Source organism: Eleginops maclovinus, chromosome 3 (genome assembly GCF_036324505.1).
Source record: "Eleginops maclovinus isolate JMC-PN-2008 ecotype Puerto Natales chromosome 3, JC_Emac_rtc_rv5, whole genome shotgun sequence".
NCBI classification, from domain to species: Eukaryota; Metazoa; Chordata; class Actinopteri; order Perciformes; family Eleginopidae; genus Eleginops; species Eleginops maclovinus.
This window is the reverse complement of record NC_086351.1, coordinates 1,397,482-1,418,415: the sequence shown is the minus strand read 5'-3', so window position 1 is coordinate 1,418,415 and position 20,934 is coordinate 1,397,482. Positions and strand designations below refer to the sequence as shown.

The 20,934-nt window shown below is 41.2% G+C and overlaps 2 protein-coding genes across 2 annotated transcripts; both read right to left on the bottom strand.

Annotated features, from left to right (window-relative positions):
- Positions 1–583: 583 nt before the first annotated feature.
- Positions 584–16,690, bottom strand: capn7 (calpain 7). Its single transcript, XM_063880044.1, has 21 exons — positions 16,333–16,690; positions 15,154–15,262; positions 14,265–14,422; positions 14,107–14,174; positions 13,188–13,439; positions 12,260–12,346; positions 11,173–11,299; positions 10,657–10,742; positions 10,175–10,268; positions 9,705–9,851; positions 8,702–8,808; positions 8,416–8,536; positions 8,078–8,222; positions 7,895–7,994; positions 7,360–7,495; positions 7,102–7,177; positions 6,658–6,803; positions 5,095–5,157; positions 4,844–4,974; positions 3,630–3,722; positions 584–2,489 (listed from the first exon to the last, which is right to left on the bottom strand). Exons 1-21 carry the CDS (start codon positions 16,432–16,434, stop codon positions 2,345–2,347), a joined length of 2,493 nt encoding a protein of 830 aa, XP_063736114.1. The 5' UTR covers positions 16,435–16,690; the 3' UTR covers positions 584–2,344.
- A 756-nt stretch (positions 16,691–17,446) lies between these two features.
- LOC134861666 (ribonuclease inhibitor-like) lies at positions 17,447–20,843 on the bottom strand. The gene is given in 8 exon segments (XM_063879061.1): positions 17,447–18,090; positions 18,539–18,579; positions 18,762–18,802; positions 19,194–19,367; positions 19,855–20,028; positions 20,468–20,553; positions 20,555–20,641; positions 20,835–20,843. Coding segments are annotated over 8 exon segments (648 nt in total). The 3' UTR covers positions 17,447–18,054.
- Between the last annotated feature and the right edge of the window lie 91 nt (positions 20,844–20,934).

Sequence of the window (20,934 nt, the reverse complement as noted above, 5' to 3'; positions counted from 1 at the left end):
CACAACATTATTTTGGCAAAAAACAAACAAGACAAAGGTTGATAATGATTGAAATCCACATTTAAATATATTGCAGAGCGCTCGGTTTTAATCTAATCCAGCTGCTACAAATGAGACTTGGATTAAAAACTGGGCGTGGAAAACTAAAACGATGATTTCATTTCCTCACCTGCTCTTCACTTTGTGGTATTTCTAAGTGCTGTCCTTAAGAAGCATTGAAAAGTCGACCCTTCAGACACTGAGACGTTTTCCTCAGCCTCTTCTCATCATGGTGCGTCCCTCAGGGCTCTGTACTGGAGTCCTCATAAAAACATGTCATAGTGTCGTATGACGTCAAAATGATGCACAAACAAATGTAAAATGATCAACAGCAGAAACAAAGACAACAAAAGACAGGACAGTGTTTAAAAAATGTGAAACGCTTCATATTCTGTGGCATAATAACGTCACAGTTTATAATGTCGATAACACATTAGTCTGTCCAAAAGGAAGCCATAGTGTAGTGTGTTGAGTGTCGCTAGCTCCTTCAAAATAAAAGCCCCTCCCATCCCCACATGAATAAGAAATCAGAGAGCACACACACTTCAGATACCAGTTCTGTATTCAGACTTTGAACACGTCAGCCCCACATATAGTGCAAGTTCTGCAAACATCATTCAAACAACAGGCGGCTGCAAGATTGTCCGGTACGTTAAAGAGACTGGATATGGCATTCATTATGAGGATGATGATGATGATGATGATGAGGATGATTTATCGAGCGGATATCGGACAGAAATACTTGGCAATTTAAAGCTATATTTCACTCTTTAAACGTTTCAACCTACTCTTAATTAATGTTAACAGTAATTATGAGTCAAAAAAGTCACCATTCTTCCCAAACAAGTACCAGGTAGAGTGTATCACAAACAGAATCTGCAAAAAACCTTATAAATGATATGTTTTAAAAGCCAAAGCGAGAGAGAAATAACCCAAAATAAAGCATCTGTGGATTATATTGTGATTTGTTTTGTAATTCTGTCCACAGTCAGTGTCAAATTATCAAAAAGTCAAATAATAAAACTTGAATCAGGAAGAGGAGGGTCACGTAGAAACAAAGCTCACATTTGGCCCCAATCCTCTTCGTACGACATCAGTTTGAATCATGTATTCGCTTTGAGTCATTTAATGCGCAGAAATGCTAAAAGTTCACCAACACATCTCGCTCCAGGATCTGAAATGTGATCATTCGCTGCTTCTCTGAGTTTTAAACCACCGTTATCTAACATTTCACTATGATATAATATTGCTTGCAGACGGTTTACATTCACTCCAGCAGCGCACAGTCCGTAAACACAGGACCACTTTGTGTGCCGACATGTACCAAAGCCCTCAGAATGAACACAGCTGTGCATTCTGCAGACACAATTATTATGTGCAAATAAAGGGCATCGCTTCCTGCTCCTGAAAGACTGCTTCCTCATGATGCATCATAACTTATATGAACATTAAACCGTATGATGCTGATCAGCATGCAGCCGCAGATCTCACTCCGCTGACGTAGAGTGAGACTTCAAGATGCAAAGCTCTGCAGTGTTGCAGATCAAATCACTGTGTCGTTTTAAGTGCTGATTAGTCAAATTTCGTACAGAGCAATCTCAGGTAGAAGCAGCAAGGTGAGCGAGGCTTTTCTGAAAAGAGTTCAGGGAACAAAAGGATCATATCTGAGGAAACCATAGGGAGAAAAAGTGCTGTCAATAAACAGGTAAACAGAGGAGGTGAACTTGGCAACACATTTACATTTTCTCTGACTTGTAGAAGGTTGATAGCGACAATCAAACATGTTCACACACACGTACGTACACACACACACACACACACACACACACACACACACACACACACACACACACACACACACACACACACACACACACACAGCTCCTGAGAATTAAGGAAACTTTGCAGGAAACTGTCTCTCTGTTCCTGCTCCTCCAGAAACCCTAAACAGCTGTTCCTCTTTTTGGCTGCAGATTATTTAACCTGAAATCCCCAGCTGTGTTCAGGTGAAGCGAAACTAAAAAAGAAAAAGATGAAGCTTCAATTTGAAATCCTCCACACTATAAAATAGCGTAACCCTGTAATGATGTATCATCACTGTAACTCTTTGCTCTGTTTTGGCGGAAGGTGAAAACGTGTCCAAAGAACGCCTGGACTGAAGTTCCATCACTGCGGATCCTCCCTACGATCTGTCCTCAGGTGTCATCTGGAGTTTAAGGAAGGCTGTGAAACATTCTTTGTGTTCTTTGAGGCCTTGAAACGTCGTCACAGTACATCCCATAATAATCCTCCTCCTCCTCCTCCTTCACTGGAGCTGGGAGACTTTGAGCGCCGCGGTGCTGGAGAAGTCCAGGAAGAAGGGTCCTTCCTGTTTGGGCAGGAATGTGGTGGGGATAACGTTGTAGAGGCCGGCGGGGACGAGCTCCGCCTCCATGTAGCAGAACCCACACCTGGGGGGGAGAGGGAGGGGGGAGGGGTTAATACAGGAGGGGAGATAATGGGTGTCATACTTTTTATTTTTTGACTCAAGCTTTTCCATACATTTAATTCAAACACAAACTTGTGTTTTCACTAAATTAAACTATTTCAGTTTTCCTCTTTTATTTTGAAAATACTTCTCCCCCTGTCTGTTGCTACTTCCTGTTTGATTACCTGATAACATTGTAGTGGTAATATGTTAACAGTACTGGTTGTGCTTTCTTCTTAAGATAAGGAGGTCAAAGCACTCACATTTGTCCTGTTTATTTATCAAACATCGCAAAAAGAGATAAGCTCAATGTGACTTCTTGGTTCTCCGAAAAAAAATCGGAGACCAGGATATAATCTCATGGAGATTAACCATCTATTTTCCAAGAGAGTCCTTGTCCAAGATAGGCAGCAGCAGCACCACCACCACAGGGACAGACAACTTAAACAGTCACAGTCATAACAAGATCAGCCAGCACATTTACAGACACAGCGGCTCCAGAGAGTCGGTTTGAGTCTCTCTGAGTTTCAGCTCATTGTGCAGCTCGTTCCAAGACGCAGGAGCAGCGTACTGAACTGTCCCAGTTCAGTACGGACTTTTGGGACAGTAAGAAGTCCTCGAAGCAAAGCTGATAAGATCCTGTGCATTTGTGGATCATGTAGATCCTTAGGTAAGGAGCACCAAGAATAGCCCGTAGGTGTCCCAGTGTTTCAGTGCAGCGTACAGGCTGCAGTGGTGCGTCACAAACTGTTAATCTGTCCTTTAACCCTCACAACTGTTCCACAACTGCTGCAGTAAAGGCACAGTCTGCTCAACATGCAGTAAAACACGCAACTTTATCTCCTAAATGCATACTTTGTCACAACAGGGTTCACTTATAAACAACCTCAGCAGAACAACACTGAGCAGTGAGGACGAGGGACAGGACTTCAGGACCCTCAATACTTTTATTAACGAACCAAAACCCCCAAAGTTTTGACAGAAATCCAACTCATCTTTACTGTATATCTGATGTCACACATGTCTTCTGTCTCTTGGAAACAATACCACGTTTATCTTTAACTACCGGTGTGTCTGTTGGGTGTATGCTGTTCTTCTGAGTGTTCAGGACCCTCCACTGTACCTGTAATCTCCGCTGTTTTTCTTCTGGAAGCCGGCGGGCCCCGGATCGCCCACCATGGACACCGTCACCATCTCAAAACCAACACTGTACTGCCTGCACACACACACACACACACACACACACACACACAGGGCGTAAACACAGGTTTCTGCACAGCTCTATTGTTGGTCAGGGCTAACTGAAGCTCTCGTGCTTCGAGACTTTGTAAAAAGACTGCCTGAGAATATGAGAAGAGCTCATATTTCACAAAACGCAAGAAGTATTGGAGGTTTTTTTGGTGGTTTTTACAAAATGATGCTATTTGTAAAAACATGTATTCTATTAAATAAGTTTTTATCTTTTATTTATAAATATGTTTTATTGTTTGTCTTTCCATCTAAGGACGTTTCACGGGCAGATCGATGGGTTTTGGGTCATTTTCACTGGATATTCATGCTTCCTCTCGTAGGTAAGTAGGGCTGAACACAAAGGGGATGCACGGCATATATTAGGCAGAGCAGAATAAAATTAAGGGGTCTTCAATAGAAATAAAAAGGAATTGTCCGTATTCGTATCGATTCAAACCAAATAAGGATTCATCTCTCTTTCCGTAAGAAAGGCACTAGGAAGGGAGTAGCAATCACTCTGAGCACCCAATAAAAACTGACGTAGATATAAAGCTGTATTGGAGCTTTTTATAGACTACAAATCACACGTTTGGACAACAAATTGATCGATCGTTTTCAGACATCAGGAACATATTCAGACAATAGCTAGAAGAGCATGGCTGATTTGGACAATTTTGGGGTGGTGTTTGAGGATGTTGAATCGATTTCTGACATTTTTAGGATCACAAGTGGCAGTTTTGAGTCACGTGAAACTCTAAAATATACCAAAACTTCACAAACTCAGCCCTAAGAGAGTACACATATGGCCACTCTCTGATTAAAACTGCAATTTCTAACCCTGAAAATGTCAGAAATGGATTCAGCATCCTCAATAACCTCCAAAGGAAACATCAGAAAAGTCCTTTTCTAACTATTGCCACTAACGAGTGATTTCTACTATGGAGTAGAAATCTCTGTGAGCACCCAATAAAAACTGAAGCTGACGCAGAAATAAAGCCGTATTTGAGCTTCTTATCGGGTACAAGTCACACGTTTGGACAACAAATTGATCGATCGTTTTCAGACATCAGGGTCCTTAGTTTCTGCCCCCGAGGGTCTCATCCTGACCTGGATCCTCGGAGCTCGATGAGCAGCGGTCCCGGCCGCTCCATGTTGATCTGATAGATGGGGTTGTGTTTGTACGAGTCCTTATAGTTCCCACAGCCTCCAGCACTGGGACCCTTCCACTGACCGTTCACCTGAGCACACCGGGAGTAAAGGTGGGTAGGATTTCCTTTTACTAAATATTACAAAAATAAAAACCTTTGTGAAAATAAAACTGCTTTGTTTTCCTCCTAAATATATACAAACAAACATACCCTTTTGGTCTGAGTGAAGGGGTTGGGGATCTTGGAGAAGGTGAATTTGCACCCGGTGTAAACCTGAGGAGGGAAACACAACCTGGTATTAAACACTGAGCGTAACATGGACGTACATAAGAGAGATCCGGGTTGAATAAACCAGGAAACAGACGGAGTTGTGGGGCGAGAACTTGTGAATTAAAGAACAAAATGAACAGAGTGTGGAGAACGATAAAGAGACTATTGTGTAAGACGCACACAAAACAGATCGTTCAGATCAGCGCTGCGCCGGGGAGACATGAGAGATAAATCCTATTTCCTTTGATCTCTGGAGGAAACTCAGCCAACAAGAGACACTTCAATCAGATATTAACAGGACGACGCTCACAGAGACACACTGATCTGATCTGAGCTGAGAGAGAGAGAGAGAGAGAGGGAGAGAGAGAGAGAGAGAGAGAGAGAGAGAGGGAGAGAGGGAGAGAGAGAAACACACACACAAACATGGGTACCGCATAAGCAGTTCTTCAGAGTCCTTGTTGCAGTTATCAAGAGGAGTGCATGAATTATAAATGACTGAAAAATATATTTAGGTCACATGTGTGCACACACGCACACATGCACGCACACGCACCACGCACACACACACAGGAGAAGAGAAGAGGAGTCGCTGTGATCAGCTGCTGCACATTTGACAAAAACTAAATCTGACACTGTTCACTGCAGCATGGAGGAGTCATCTAACACAGTGGGTTTTTACAGGCTAATCTTTGTGTGTGTGTGTGTGTGTGTGTGTGTGTGTGTGTGTGTGTGTGTGTGTGTGTGTGTGTGTGTGTGTGTGTGTACACTGTACTTTCAGGATGAGAGAGCAGGAATGCACGTCATTGTTAGAGAGCAGGATAAAAGTACAGGGGAGAATCAGGGTGGTTATTGTGAAAAAACCGAAAATGAAAATCAGCTGATAAAATACAAACCGAAACTAAATCAAATCTAGAGGAGCAAAACGATGTTGCATGGTTAAAACTATTTAAATGAAAAGTTTGAATCAAATGTAAAAAATTCATGAAATATATCAAATTAATTGTGAACAACGAAATTTAAAAATAACAAACAGGAATCTTTGAACTCATATAAAAAATAAAAACTGATGAAAAAGAAATAAAAACTTGAATTCAATAAAAAAAATAAACTCTATATTTATAAAAAATAAAAACCACAAGATTTGGTTTTACTAAATATATTAAAAATAAAAATCTTCCAGAAAAACGGAATAAAAATAAAGTAAAAAACTGAAACTGAGTATTTTTACATCATTTCTTATCAAAAGTTGGAGCTTAAATAAAATAAAATCGTCTTGAGAATTCATAACTATTATATATTTACTGCTGTATCTTTCAGCTTTGTGTCTACAGTTACTCAACTATCTTTCTAAATTGTATAAACACATTTTCATTGGTTCTTCCGTCTACACCGATCAGATGGAAGCAGTTCAAGTGTCAGTACAACGTGGCGTCTGTAAATATTTATTGTCGTGGTTTATTCCAGCAGCTGGAGATAAAGGGTGGTATAAAAAGTGTCTCTGACCCGCAGTGTGTAGTTGATGGTGTTCTGCTTCTCATACTGGGACACCACCAGCGTGAAGGTGTGTGTGCCAGCGCTGGTCAGCCTCATCTTGGTCAGGTAGTGCGGGCTGTTGATCCGGATACCGTCGATGTAGGGAGGGGGGTCCGCTGGGAGGGATAGGATAAAGTGAACACGCTGTGATTGTTTAAAGAGGATCTGTACTTCACCAGTTAGTTCTGATCATCCAGAATGTTATTTAAAAACGTAGCCTTTGAATTGTGTTTCCGTTGCACTATTTCTTAATGCTCTTCATGTTTTTAATTGAGTGTTGAAAGGTGCGGTATACATTGATCAAACGCCGTGCTTATTTAAATATTGCACTCGTCATTATTAAGATTCCGTACATTTTCGATGAATTGTGCAGAACCAACATTTCATTTGTACAAGGCATCCATCGAACCTCACCTGGGTAGTAAACCTTCTTCCCGTCGGTTTTGTAAACAACCAAAGTGATGAACTCTCTGTTTTGTGCAAAATCATCCTGCACAGACAAACAGGGAACAGCCGTCAGATTCAAATGAACCTTTATAATATCAGAGGGGAAGTACTGCACTTTATGCTTCCTCTCCACTACAGACATTAAGCAGCTTGTATCTGACAATGTACCTTTGTCTGCTGCAGTGTAGTGTGTGTGTGTGTGTGTGTGTGTGTGTGTGTGTGTACCTTGTCTGTGATGTGTCTGGTGAGCAGCACCCACACGGCGGCGCCCCCTGCTGGACACTGCACCTCCAGCTTGTACTGCGGGTTGTTGGCCAGACTGTAGACATCCTTCACCGGACCCTGCTTCCCATCCCAGCTGCTGCACTCCGCAAGCGCAAGCACACACACACACACACACACACACACACACACACACACACACACACACACACACACACACACACACACACACACACACACACACACACACACACACACACACACACACACACACACACACACACACACACACACACACACACACACACACACACACACACACACACACACACACACATTAATACTGTCTTCACAATAGTAGAATCTGGCATGAACACATTCATTCTGTTTGTTTCTTATTGTTCCTGCATTTTAACAGACTTAATCATAGATCCTGATTTAAAGCATTAATATTTACACTGTTATATACTGTTATACAACTGTTATACAATATATTTTACACACACACACACACACACACACACACACACACACACACCTGTGAATGCAGGAGGATTCCTTGAACAGGGCGGGGTTCCAGCTCAGGTAGATGACATCATAGTACTGGCAGAGGTCCTCGAACGCGATCCAGAAAACACCTGCAGAGAAACACGGGGCAGTTGAGGGCAGGAGGAAAAAACAAAGATTGTGTGTTTGCATAAATGGCAAACAAAGAGCGTACCGTTATCAAACTTCTGTGCAGTTTTGGGGTCAAAGTTGAGGTACTTGAGGAGGTCGGGGGTCCAGTTCTTCTCGTCGCGCTCGCTGTAACGGCCCTTCCATCGCAGGTGACTCCACGGGTTCTTCAGCTGCAGGAAACGCATTCCCTACGAGAACACACACACACACACACACACACACACACACACACACAATGGTGGTTACAGCAGGAGACGGAAAGACGGGCAGTGTGGGATCTTTTCAGACTGGTGTGAATCAAACCAGTCCAGTAACTCCAGTGTGTTTTAAAGTCTGATTGTGTGACGCACTTATATGCTAACGTGCTAATGCTACTCTGACCTTGTGTTCCCTGATGTCGAGGACAGCGTAGGCGTGAGTCGGCACTAAACCCCATCTCTCCCCTTCCTCCTCTGTCATCACCCCTGTTGCTGTGGTGATGAGGACGTCACCTCTGTGAAACCTGGCAACGGAGGAAGAAGCAAAGAGACGAGATGAGGCAACAAGATCCGACAGCGCTGCCGACAGAGGCAGAGATTAAAAACCAACTTGATACAGTGAGAGGGAGAGGGAGGAGAAAGCAAACAAGTGTGTGTGTGTAGCATGTGTGTGTGTGTGTGTGTTTCACCTCTGGAACAGCATGCGGAAAGTGTCGTCCTTGCTGAAGGACTGATTGTCTGAGTGCATGGCGATGCGTTCAGGGATCCAGCCGGTGAGCGCGTGCAGGTCGATGTTCTGTAACACAGATTATAAAATATAAACAATTCAGACTCTCTCACGAGCTCATTTCGTGACAGACTTTGGTGTGTATTCTGAATCCTGCTGAGAGTGACACAGATAGATGATAGAATTGGTGGAACCCTCTTTATTAGTCACATACATGCACACAGCAGAGCACACACAGTGAAATTGGTCCTCTGCATTTAACCCATCCTAGTACTAGGAGCAGTGGGCAGCTATTGTGCAGCGCCCGGGGAGCAATGGGGAGGGGGGGACTGGAGGTGTCCGGTGCCTTGCTCAAGGGCACCACAGCAGGGCCTAGGAGGTGAACTGGGACCTCTCCAAGTAGCAGTCCACTTTCCATATTTCAAGTCTGTTTGGGGACTTGAACCGGCGACCCTACGATTCCCAGTCCAAGCCCCTACTGAGTGACTGAGCCACTGCTGAATCAAAGGGCTTTAATTATCCCACGGGGGAATTGGGTTTTGTGACAGATGATCATTTTTTCAATTATAAATAAATAAATATAACAAAAAGAGAAAAATAAATTAAACAAAAACTAAAATAAATTAATACATTAATTACATAAAAAATCCAATAAAATAAATGTGTGTAAACCCAAGAACTTAAGGTTAGAAATACATGTTCAAATGAGTATATCACAATATATACACTGCTGTTCTAGTACTAATACAAATATTAATGCTGAACGTGAATTCATTGTTTTTTGACTGATTTTCTTCACCTATTTTTACATATTTAGTATTCAATAAATAGTGTTTGCTGCAATTTAAGTACTGCAATAGTCCATATTGCTATTTCAATTACATGTTAATTAACTGTGCAGCTCTAATACTAAGTCTTATGGCACTTGTTGAACAAACTCCATGTCGAACTCCTCCATCACTCACCGAGTTGGATCCGGGGAAGTCGTACCCTCCCATCACCTTCATGTAGGCCTTCTCTATCAGAGACACCCACAGCTCGTTCCGGTTGCTGGAGTACGAGCACAGCAGCTCCCCGTTACGGTCCACCGGCAGGAAGTCGTCTATGATCACCTGGGGCAGGGGAAAAAGACAAGACATGTAATTACTAGTGTGTGTGTGTTCATGTGTGTGTGTGTGTGTGTGTGTGTGTGTGTACGATGATTGATCCGTGCTGCAGCCTCTGGACGTTATAAGGGATAAAAAATGGAATTATTAAAAATAAAAAACTGGATTCTTTTTACTAGATATATAAACATTTAAAAATTCCTGAAAAATAGAATAAAAAAAGTAAAATATAAACTAACAAACTTGAATTAAATGTAAACATTTTTACTACATCTATAAAAATATTTAAAAACTCAAAACAAAAATAAGCTGAGGAGTTTCGTGTTTACCTTCCTGGGAACGCCATTGATGTGAAGCTTCACCATGTACTTCCCACAGGGGTTATACTCCGGCTCCCCTCGCCTGTTCTGAGGGTAGATGACACTGAAACACACACACACACACACACACACACACACACACACACACACACACACACACACACACACACACACACACACACACACACACACACACACACACACACACACACACACACACACACACACACACACACACACACACACACACACACACACACACACACACACACACACACACACACACACACAATAAATATACAGTACAGCATTCAAGGTTCCCCAAAAGTTGGATACTGTAGTTTTTTTTGTGGTAGTAAATGGATTAACATTTCAAACTAAGAACGAGACAGCACAAAGTCCTAGCACTGTAAGTTAAGAACATAGTGTGTAAACATTTGTCTTCTCTAATAAAGCAGTACGAGTCCACACACAGAGGCGACACACGGTACCTGGTGATGAGTTTCTTGTTGTAGCGCCTCTCGTAAGCGGCGCTGATGGCGAGCGACGCCACAAAGGAACAATCCGACACCACCGTCTGCACGTCAGGAGGGAGGGCCACAGTCATTACTGAGGTAAAGCTCGCTGTTTCATGTGTATATGTCACGGATTGAGCTGTTTTTGTATAATGACATCCTCCCTACATAGAGTCTGATAAAAACACAGTCAAATATTTCACTGTGTTTGGATTTCGAAGTGCTAAATGTTCTTTTTAATTCTGTATATTTAAAGGTGATTTTAACAAGTGTTACATGATGGTCCTGATTTGTGGCAATGTTGCGCCCCTGCTGGATGAACAACAACATGCGTACAGTTTACAAGCAACGGCCTGGGAGGGAATGAATCTCCTATGCTGGAAGAATGATGCACTGCAACATATCTACACATCTGTGAGGAGAATTATGGGAAAGAGAGGAGCATCCTTTGACCATTTGCGTACTCTAAGGGTGAAAAGCTGAGACTCCGACCTGTTTGATGCTGAAGCTGGACACGGACATGATCATGGTTGGGTTGTTGCACAGCTCGTCCGGCCGAACCCAGCGAGAGAAGATGGCTTTCTGCTTGGGAGACAGCGCCAGTTTCCCTAGTTTGTCCCTGGTCAGAAAAAATACAAGAAACAAAGAGTTCAAAGACTTTGCATTTCACTTAATTATTCACATTTCCTGTCCTGCATTCAAAAAGATCTACAGGACTAAAGGTGCTGCTGAGGGTTCACACGTGGTTCAATCATTTGGGGTAGAAACCACATCTAGACTTTAAAACAATCCTCAGCTTTTTTTGGATCATTTCAGGCTTTGTCACTTTTCTATTCCTACAAATGTATGAATTCATGCAGACTCCAAAGGGCCGGCATCAGTGCACAACTCTTCCGGTCAATTTCGCCTCCTTCTGCATGTCAAGTGAAGCATAAACAGCCACTCAAATCACCGACGCATAATTCTGAAGGATGTCTCTGTATGACATCTTAAATTAAAACCAAGAAGAAGAAGTTCCCCTCAGATCAGACGTGAAGACAAATAAAATAAATTGATACAGCAAAATATAAAACACCTTATAGAATGAATCAAATAAACATGTTCATTATCGATAATTATAATAGAGGATAAACCATTTAGAGATTAAAAGACCCACTTAAAAGGAAACGTCGCTGACAAACTGTTAAACAATATAAGTTAACATCAAAAACCTTTCAAAATAGATAAAAAAATATTCAATCTTATCCCTAAAAGTAAATAATGGATACTCAAAACTCTATTTTAAGAAGGAGGGTGTCGCTAATAAAAAGCTCATTTAAAAGGATGTGTCTTTAGCTCCTCTGATATGTCCTGGTTCCACAGTTGAGGAGCGTAGTGAATAAAAGCCGCCTCACACATCTTATTTTGGGGGACTTAAGGGATATTAAAGAGATAATAAAATAACATCTTTGGCATTCAAGGTACTTCAAATCAAAGCTACTATGGTTTATCCTTTGTCCGTTTATGAGTGTTAAACTCAACAGTTCTATTAGCTGTGATTGTGTGCTGCCAACCTGAATAAAAAGGAAAGGGAACTCACGAGAAAGGGACCGGGAAGGCGAAGCGCTCCCTCAGGTCCACGCTCATGAAGGGCACGTAGGCGATGCCGTTGATGGTGGATGTACTCCTGGAAATGAAGAGGTGAGTATGATAGAGTCCGTTCTGTGCCTTGTGGTAGAAAATAAAGCACCAAAGTACAAAGATCCTTTGCACTTTTACAGATTTATCAGGATTTGTTCTTCTTTTTTAAATATTTCCAGGACATTTTGAACGAACACATGCGTGTTTTGGGGGGAAACAGGTCAGTCTTTATCAGTCCCATTTCATTTCTATGTCATTCAGGAGCCACAGTGACATCGCTACAGAAGGATGACCTGAATGCTTGTCCTATTTTATCTAAAGCTTCAAAGAAAGTGTCCTCTTTTAAAAGCAATTCCAAAACCCCTAAAATGTCCCATCCATCTAAACCTCAAGGCTTATTTTAACATGATCACACTTTATGGTCTGGCCCCCCCTCCGCAAATCAAAACTCATCAACCAGAGCTACTACCAGAGGGGATTGTAAACACCCTATAGAAAAACTACCAGCCTTTTCCTGTTGGGCAGCACATACCTGGAACACTTTACATCTCTCCAGATCTGTGAAACGATGGTTATCGGACGATCAAATGTCCAGTCATGATCTGGACTAAGGGTCAGAGAGTAATTTCTCTTATGATCTGTGATCTACTAGCTCTCCTCTGTGCATGTGTACGTGCTTCTGTGTGCTGCATGTTGATTGGTTTGTATGTAAGGGCTTTTAATTGGGTGTATGTGCTTTATAATGAGCTGCAATCATACTTGAGTATAAGTGTGCGTTGATACTTCAATCAGAACCCATCCTGTCGAGCCTGGATCTGTGTTAGATGTAATGAAAGCTAAATCCCCCTGCAGCGGTATCGGAGATCCACAGGTTTATCGCGGCTCACCTGAGCACCTCGATCTCCTCGGAGGTGTAGCGCTGACCCGTGGGCTCGCTGCTCTGCACTGCCCGCACCGGCTGGGGCTGCGGCCGGTCGTGGATGCTGAAGTCCGGCCCGAGGGGGAAGAACTGGCGGACCGGACCCCCAGAAGAGCCACCGCCGACGCCGCCGCTGCTGCTGCTGGGTTTGGCTCCAGGAGGGCCCGGTCGGTCCTGAGTTGGAGTGAGTTTGGACTGGGATTGTTTGAGACCCTCCGCTCTGACGGAACCGAGAGGAGAGGTTTAGTTGAACTTGATAAATAAATACAAAATAATAGTGTAATATTAATATTATACAAATATTTCATAAAATAAAAAATGTGTAAAAATATAAAAAAATAAATATAAAAAAATTATAATAATTAAAAAAAATATAAAATAATACAATTAATTATTAATCATAACAACAATAATACAATGAATTATTAATAATAATAATAATACAATGAATTATTAATAATAATAATAATAATAATAAAATAATAATTAATACATTAAATTCAAAAGGTTAGTTTTCCTTGGTGTTAAATGCTGACATTTTCTAATTTTTCATAATATTATTTAAAGGCTCCCAGAAAAGTCCTTCTGTTTTCCTTTAAGATGGCAGATGAGACATAAAGGAGGCACTTGTTAATTAAAACAACCTTATTTTAAGGTAATCTGGGATATAGAGTGAATTTCATTCTAGGGAAGAAAATATACATATTTCTGTTTGTGAACACAAAACTATGAAAATAGGACAATGTAAAAATTCTGCAGGAATAAAAATCAAGAGCTCAAAAACGAGAAGACAACATCTAGAGGAGGGTGCGTATGAAATCACACTGCCTTTCAAACGCTTGCATGGCTGGGATGAAATACTGTATGGGATGTCAGGAAAACCTTACCTGTCTAAAGCTTGACGAGCCAGCTGCTTCAGCTTGGTCTGCAGCGCCTGGTCCGAGGTCTCGTTCGACTACGAACACAGAGGAAGAGAGACATGTGGAAGCAGGCGGGGATAATGCTAGGGTTTAAGAAGTTCGGTAGGAATCAGAGAGAGAGATACCGTGTTGATGCACAGCTCCACAGCCTGAGTGTACAGCTCAACGGCTTCATCGTCATTCCCCTTCTCATCTTCCTCAAAGGCCTGAGTGACCAGGAAGTGAGCGCGCTCCAGGTCCAAATGCTGCCTGGACTTCAGCGGGTCTATCTTCTGGGCCTGGACTGGGGTCAAAGGTCAAGAGAATGAATGGTTAGGACACAGAACAGACACTATCAAACTTTAAAAGCCTTATGTAAAAGCCTCCACACAAATCCTTTCTTCAGTATTTCAGAGAGATGTTGACCAATCACAACAGTACTTCAATCACTATTTAACAACTTTAAATAGAAGGTGTAAGAAAGGTTATATCGGTTTGAAAAAATCAGCATCAAGCCTTTTCAGAGCCGCTGTTAAGATAAAATGTCTGCCTGCAAACACTCCCACAGACTCTGATCACACCCATGTGTACACACACACACACACACACACACACACACACACACACACACACACACACACACACACACACACACACACACACACACACAGGTAATAAAGAGAGTTCTTCTCTTTAATACCTCCCTTGGTGACAAGCGGAGAATGTCCAATACATGTCCAACAGGGTACAGGTCACAGGTCACAATTTCCTCCCAGTTCTATGTTCTAACCTAACTAACAACAACAAGCAGGGTCAACGTCACACGCTGGCCAGCCCTCCCCCCTCTGCTCCCCACAGGCCTGCACACCGACCAGCACTACTGTGAAGGTCTGTGATTGGCTGAGAGATGCTGGGCTGACACATAGCAAATCCTAGACATAGATTTATGTTTTGTCATTGTTCATATTCACTGGGAAGACTTGGCACAGCAGAATAAAACAGTGGATCCCAGAGTGTTCTGTCAGGTGAGCGTACCTGCATTGTGGAGGGCTTGGACTCGGTCCAGATACTCATTCACTTTGTCCTGGATCCCCTCCAGTTTGGACCCGGCCATCCCAGAATATATCAGGGCCTGGGCTGCCTCCTGTAGCAACATAAATCCCATAAGTGATTTATTGCTCTGCACATTAATTAAAGGGAAGCAGTCTTTGGCATCTTAAACCCCTGGTCCCTACTACAATAAGGAATACATAATTATGTGTAATGCAAGTTAAACATTTGAAGAGGATGAAATTATAAGTATGTGTGATGGATAAAAATGGCTAAATGTTTAACTAAAATAGATCAAATATTCAACAATAATCCAGTTTCTTTCTTCCCCAGAATGAGACATGGTATTAAGGTATTATTTGGAAGTGTCAAAGCGTGATCATGAATTAAATGTAAAAGTAAACCTGGTGAACCCTGAAGTGAAAAGCATATATCTTTTCTTTTATTCAGGAGAAAATGTACAATATTTGCCAAGCAATACAAATTCTCACAACTGATCAATTGAACACCCTAGCAGGAATCGGAGAGGCCAACTCAGTGGACATTATTAAAGGACAGTTAAAGACACATCTGTTTAAATAAGCTTTGTATTAGCTTTTAGGTTTTACAGGTTTTGACTAATCCTTTTGACCATTTTATAATCTAAATTCCCTTTTAAGTTGGTGTTTAAATCAATCATTATTACCTTTCTATTATTGTCTTATGTTTGCTTTTTAAATTATTAATTCATGTAATGTTTTGTCTTCCTGTTTTACCGATCAGCATTTTATTGTGTTGTATTTATTATCATACCTTTCACTGCTGTGTCTCTTAGACTGTGTTAAACTGTTATATCAAAAATGCTACACAAATAAAGCTTATTATTATTAAATGAGAATAACGTAACGTAAAAGCACAAAAAACCAAACATTTATGGGTTCTTCAAATAAGTCTTAAAACATTTTGGTCAGTTTTAGGTGACAGTATAAAGGTTTCATACAGTGACAGTCCCAAGGCTTTATTACAAATGAAATGTTCTTGTTATTGTTCACGGAAAATTAAGCACAACCTGAAGAGACAAGCCAGATGATCCAAGTGAAACCAAAAGTGTACCTGTAGCAAGGTGAGCTAAGTGCTAACTTTGGCAGCTAGGTTTCGGTCAGGTTGAAACGTATTCCCACTTACCTTATAGTAAAATACAGCCTCATTGTATTTGCCACTCTGGTCATAGGTGACAGCTGTTTTGGCAAATTTGAACGCATCGATCTCCAGAGCCGTGCAGTCCATTCTGAACACGGCTTGTTGACAGTGACAAGCTAGCTAACCGCTAACGTCAGCTAGCTTTCGTTCACCAAAATAACCAAATATCTGTCCTTTCCTCGAAACACAGTTCGTTTCATCGACTCTGAGAGAACATAATGAAGCTTATCCTGACGAGCGTAGTTAATCCGGAGGTGAAAGATGGCTAGTTTATGTGTAGTTTTACCTTTTGACAAAGGAGTGTTATACTAGCCCCTACCAAAACAACCATGTTTCCGGGAGACACGCGCATGCGCTCTTCGTAGTGTGTTGTATTCAGGTGCAGTAGGAAATAAGACCGATATATATCGTTATATACTTCAGAGTTTTTCTGATTGTTAATAACTAATTGTTTTTAAATAATGTTAATGCCATAGTAAATCAAATTGTGTCTCCTGTTCCGTTTGTTTTCTCAAACACGTTTTTACATTTTACAGAAATTTCTTTGAGTCTCAATATTTAAGTTTCTTATAAACGCTTTTAGTAAATAATCAAATTGAGGTTAGTGAATATTTCTTTTTATATTTTCTGATGGTCTACTATCCTATATGGTATTGTATTTATAATGTATTTTAATATGGGTGAGACACGATGTTTGTCTGTCATTCCCGTACAGATCTTCAATGTGACCTCCTGCACCCTATATGAATGCATAGTATTTATATTGTCATATTTATATACATCGTTTTTTTTCTTAAGAGAGAGCACCGGGCAGTCAATTAGAACAGAGAAAGAAACCATAAAACCCTTTCCTGTACTAGGTGTCCTCATATCAGCAGGACCTCTGAACCTTGTCCACTGCAGCGCCTCTGCTGACCCAGGATCAGTTCTTCATCTGTCCACAGACACTGAACGGATTCCACTCTCAGAATACCTTCAAATTTAAATGTTCATTATTACAGCAGAAAGAGCCAAAGACAGCGTAATATTTCACCCAAGTTACTAAGAAATATATATACACACAAAAAATAGACAAAAATAAAAGTATAGCAGCCGGGTATGTATTGCACAGTGAGACATTTAATTTGAAAGAGATCATGACACATCTTAAAGGTTACAACAACATATGATCACATTTCATAAAGGCTTTATTCTCAATCGTTCAGTTTGTGTGTATAAACCTTTATCAGCAGTCTCACTGACACCATGAGGAGCTGAGTTCAACAGGATCAACTCTTATTAGACCTTTAGTTACATGTTGATTAAATTCACATTCTACCCAGGAGTAAATAAAGTAAATACAACTAGTTCCACCATTACCAGCTTTGATAAACACATCAATAATTATAACAAAATATGTAATATATGATTTTGGGTGACCAGCCCCCGACAGATCTGACCCGAAAGGGTGCCTCAGGTTCGGTCAATGAGAGTCAGAGTGTGTGCACATCAGTTTCTGACACTGAGGGGTTGCGACTGGAATAGGTTGAGATCCACTGCTGTAAACCATCTTACACATCGAGGCATTATATTATACACCGTATGTTTGCTGGAAAGAGACTGAATGCAATACCTCATGGTGAAAGGCACGACTTTACAGAAGTATGCTTATATAAATATATATTACAAGTAGTCTCTGGTCATGTTATAGGATTACCTGTGGGAAGACTAAGTTGTGTGTTCAGCTGAGACAGAAACTGGAGCCTGGAATCATAAAACAAAGTTAGTTATTCACAAATACATAAAGTTCAACTCCAGCTCAATGAGTACAAACTGCAAAACATTGTAAAACAACATGTGACAGCACAGCAGAACCAGCCAATCACAGCAGAGTGGTGAGGCATTGATCGCAGCAGATGATATACTTCTTCATTTCAAAACAATGATATTTTGGCTTCCTTCGCTATTTCGACAATACCCCAAAATAACATCCTTGAATGTGAGAAACCTAATTGGCAATACACTGGATCCTAAATCTGATAAAACTTTTGCAGAACTATGATAAGAAATCTCTGTTCTCAAGAAAAAAGTACAATTGCTTGTTGTGATTTTAGTCAAATATATAGCGCCAAAATTGAGGATAGCTGCTTTAACAGAACGTTCCTCCCGAGCTGCAGCCATCTACATAATTTGACACTGTACAACCTCTCACCTTTCTGTCTGTCTCCACTTCCTGTTCCACATCAGAGTCCCCTGAGAGGAGGAGAAAGAGGAGGAATAAAAAGAATAAAACATGAACAAAGAGAGACAGCAGCCACAAGGATTGCAGACAGAAAAACAAGAACGGGATTAAAAATGTTTCTGTTTCCCTATGAGGACTTTAAAGATCAGAGTTTAGTAGCTTGATGAAAGGAGGATCTGGTTTCAGTACTCACAGTTCTTCTGGATCTTGGCTGGGATCATCTTGTAATTGGCCCTGTAGGGAAGAACAAATCCAACAGTTTTGGATCAAGTCTAAAATCAGTGTTTGTTCTTTGAGTTAGTCAGCTTCAGAGTCCTGACTGATCCAATGCTTTACATCCCATCATATCTTCTCTGAAACTCTACACTGACTGCCCTCAGCTCTCAGCTGCATTACAGGAAATAACCAGAGATTCATCCGGAGACAAAAAACATCACATAAAAAACAGACCACCTTTTCCACTCTTTTGTAAAATCTCATCCGTCTGTTAGAAAGTTGATTACTTACTAATGTTTGGCCTTCCATTTTCAGCTTACAATATATAGTTTGTGGAAGATTGAACAAAAAAAAAGAAACAGTTTAATACAATACTGCTGAACCAGCAGAGAGTCGACCCCTCACTGACCCGAGAGTCTGCAGTCTGCAGAGTGGACTCTCCAGAAGATCTCTCAGCAGCTGCACGCCTGAATCCTGCAGATTGTTGTTTCTCAGGTCCAGATCTCTCAGATGGGAGGGGTTGGACTTCAGAGCTGAGGCCAGAGCAGCACAGCTGATCTCTGACAGACTGCAGAACTCCAGTCTGAATAAAGAACACATGAAGAGGATGAAATCAGGTTATAATCCAGTCAGAGGTTCAGGTTTAATCTGTGCTCAACATGACTGGTTCCTAATCAATGAGCTTCTCCCTGAATCACAGCGACTGTCTTTCTGTTATTGAGATCGTCATAATATCAGCTTTCCGTTTATTGTCTTTGAAACACAATGAAATGAATGTAAACATAAATATTTCTGTCAAAGCAAAACTTTATCAATGTAAAACTAATATGAGTTCAGAGGACCTTCTTTATTCAGATGTGTCCATTTACTGAAACAACTACCAGTGGACTAATAATACATTATCTTTAAAAAACAATGAACTTTTGTGACTGCAGACAACATTTAGAGAAATACAAATATGAACAAACATTTGCAAATGTATGGATGTAATATATTCATGTACAATAATCAGATTGAATAACTAATGAAAAATATGAGATCTCCAGCAGTATCAGAGTCAGAAAACTGACCTGAGAGTCTGCAGTCTGCAGAGTGGACTCTCCAGAAGATCTCTCAGCAGCTCCACTCCTGAATCTTTCAGAGCGTTGCCACTCAGGTCCAGCTCCCTCAGATGGGAGGGGTTGGACTTCAGACCTGAGGCCAGAGAGGCACAGCTGATCTCTGTCAGACTGCAGCTCTCCAGACTGAATAAAGAACACATGATGAAGTTTAGAAAACAACGTTTCAGCTTCAAATATTCCAAGTTTAATAATCTGTGCAGAGCTGGAGAAGTAGAGGATGTAGAAGTTTAGAAAGGGGAAACTCCTTCAGGTTAAAAACTGTAAGATACAGACAGAGAAAAAGAGCTCTCATTAATATTAAAGACAACGTGCTTCTACTTCAATAAAAAGAGGAGACTTCACATCTGAAACTCCATCCACATCATGATGTGCAGCCAGACAAACAACCCCTCAGAAACTGATTCAACTCCAGATCACAACGTCTACAAACATCACAAATATCTCAGGATGAATTCTGAATGTGAAGAAAAACATCCAGAATATGTATTTTGTCTGCAGCTCAGAGTCAACACAACTCTCTCATATTCATCTCAGCATAGCAAATAAGAGATGGAGAACTGACCTGAGAGTCTGCAGTCTGCAGAGTGGACTCTCCAGAAGATCTCTCAGCAGCTCCACTCCTGAATCCTGCAGATTGCTGCCCCTCAGGTCCAGCTCTCTCAGATGGGAGGGGTTCGACTTCAGAGCTGAGGCCAGAGCAGCACAGCTGATCTCTGACAGACTGCAGTACCTCAGACTGAATAAAGATCATATGATGAAGTTTAGAAAACAATGTTTCTATTTGGAGAAATGTGAGGTTTAATAATCTGATCAGAGCTGGAGAAGGTTTCAATGTCAGCAAAGATGTAGATTCACAACAACTGATAATCTGGAACTCTGTGCAGCAGTCTCTTTCATCAGCTCTTTAACAACTTCTTCATCTCCCTCACACAGCTCATCAGTACTGACAGCATCTCCACTGACTCATGGAGCACAGAGAGAGTCTGTGGAAGCTCAAACACTGTCCGTCACACATTTACTGTCTCTGCT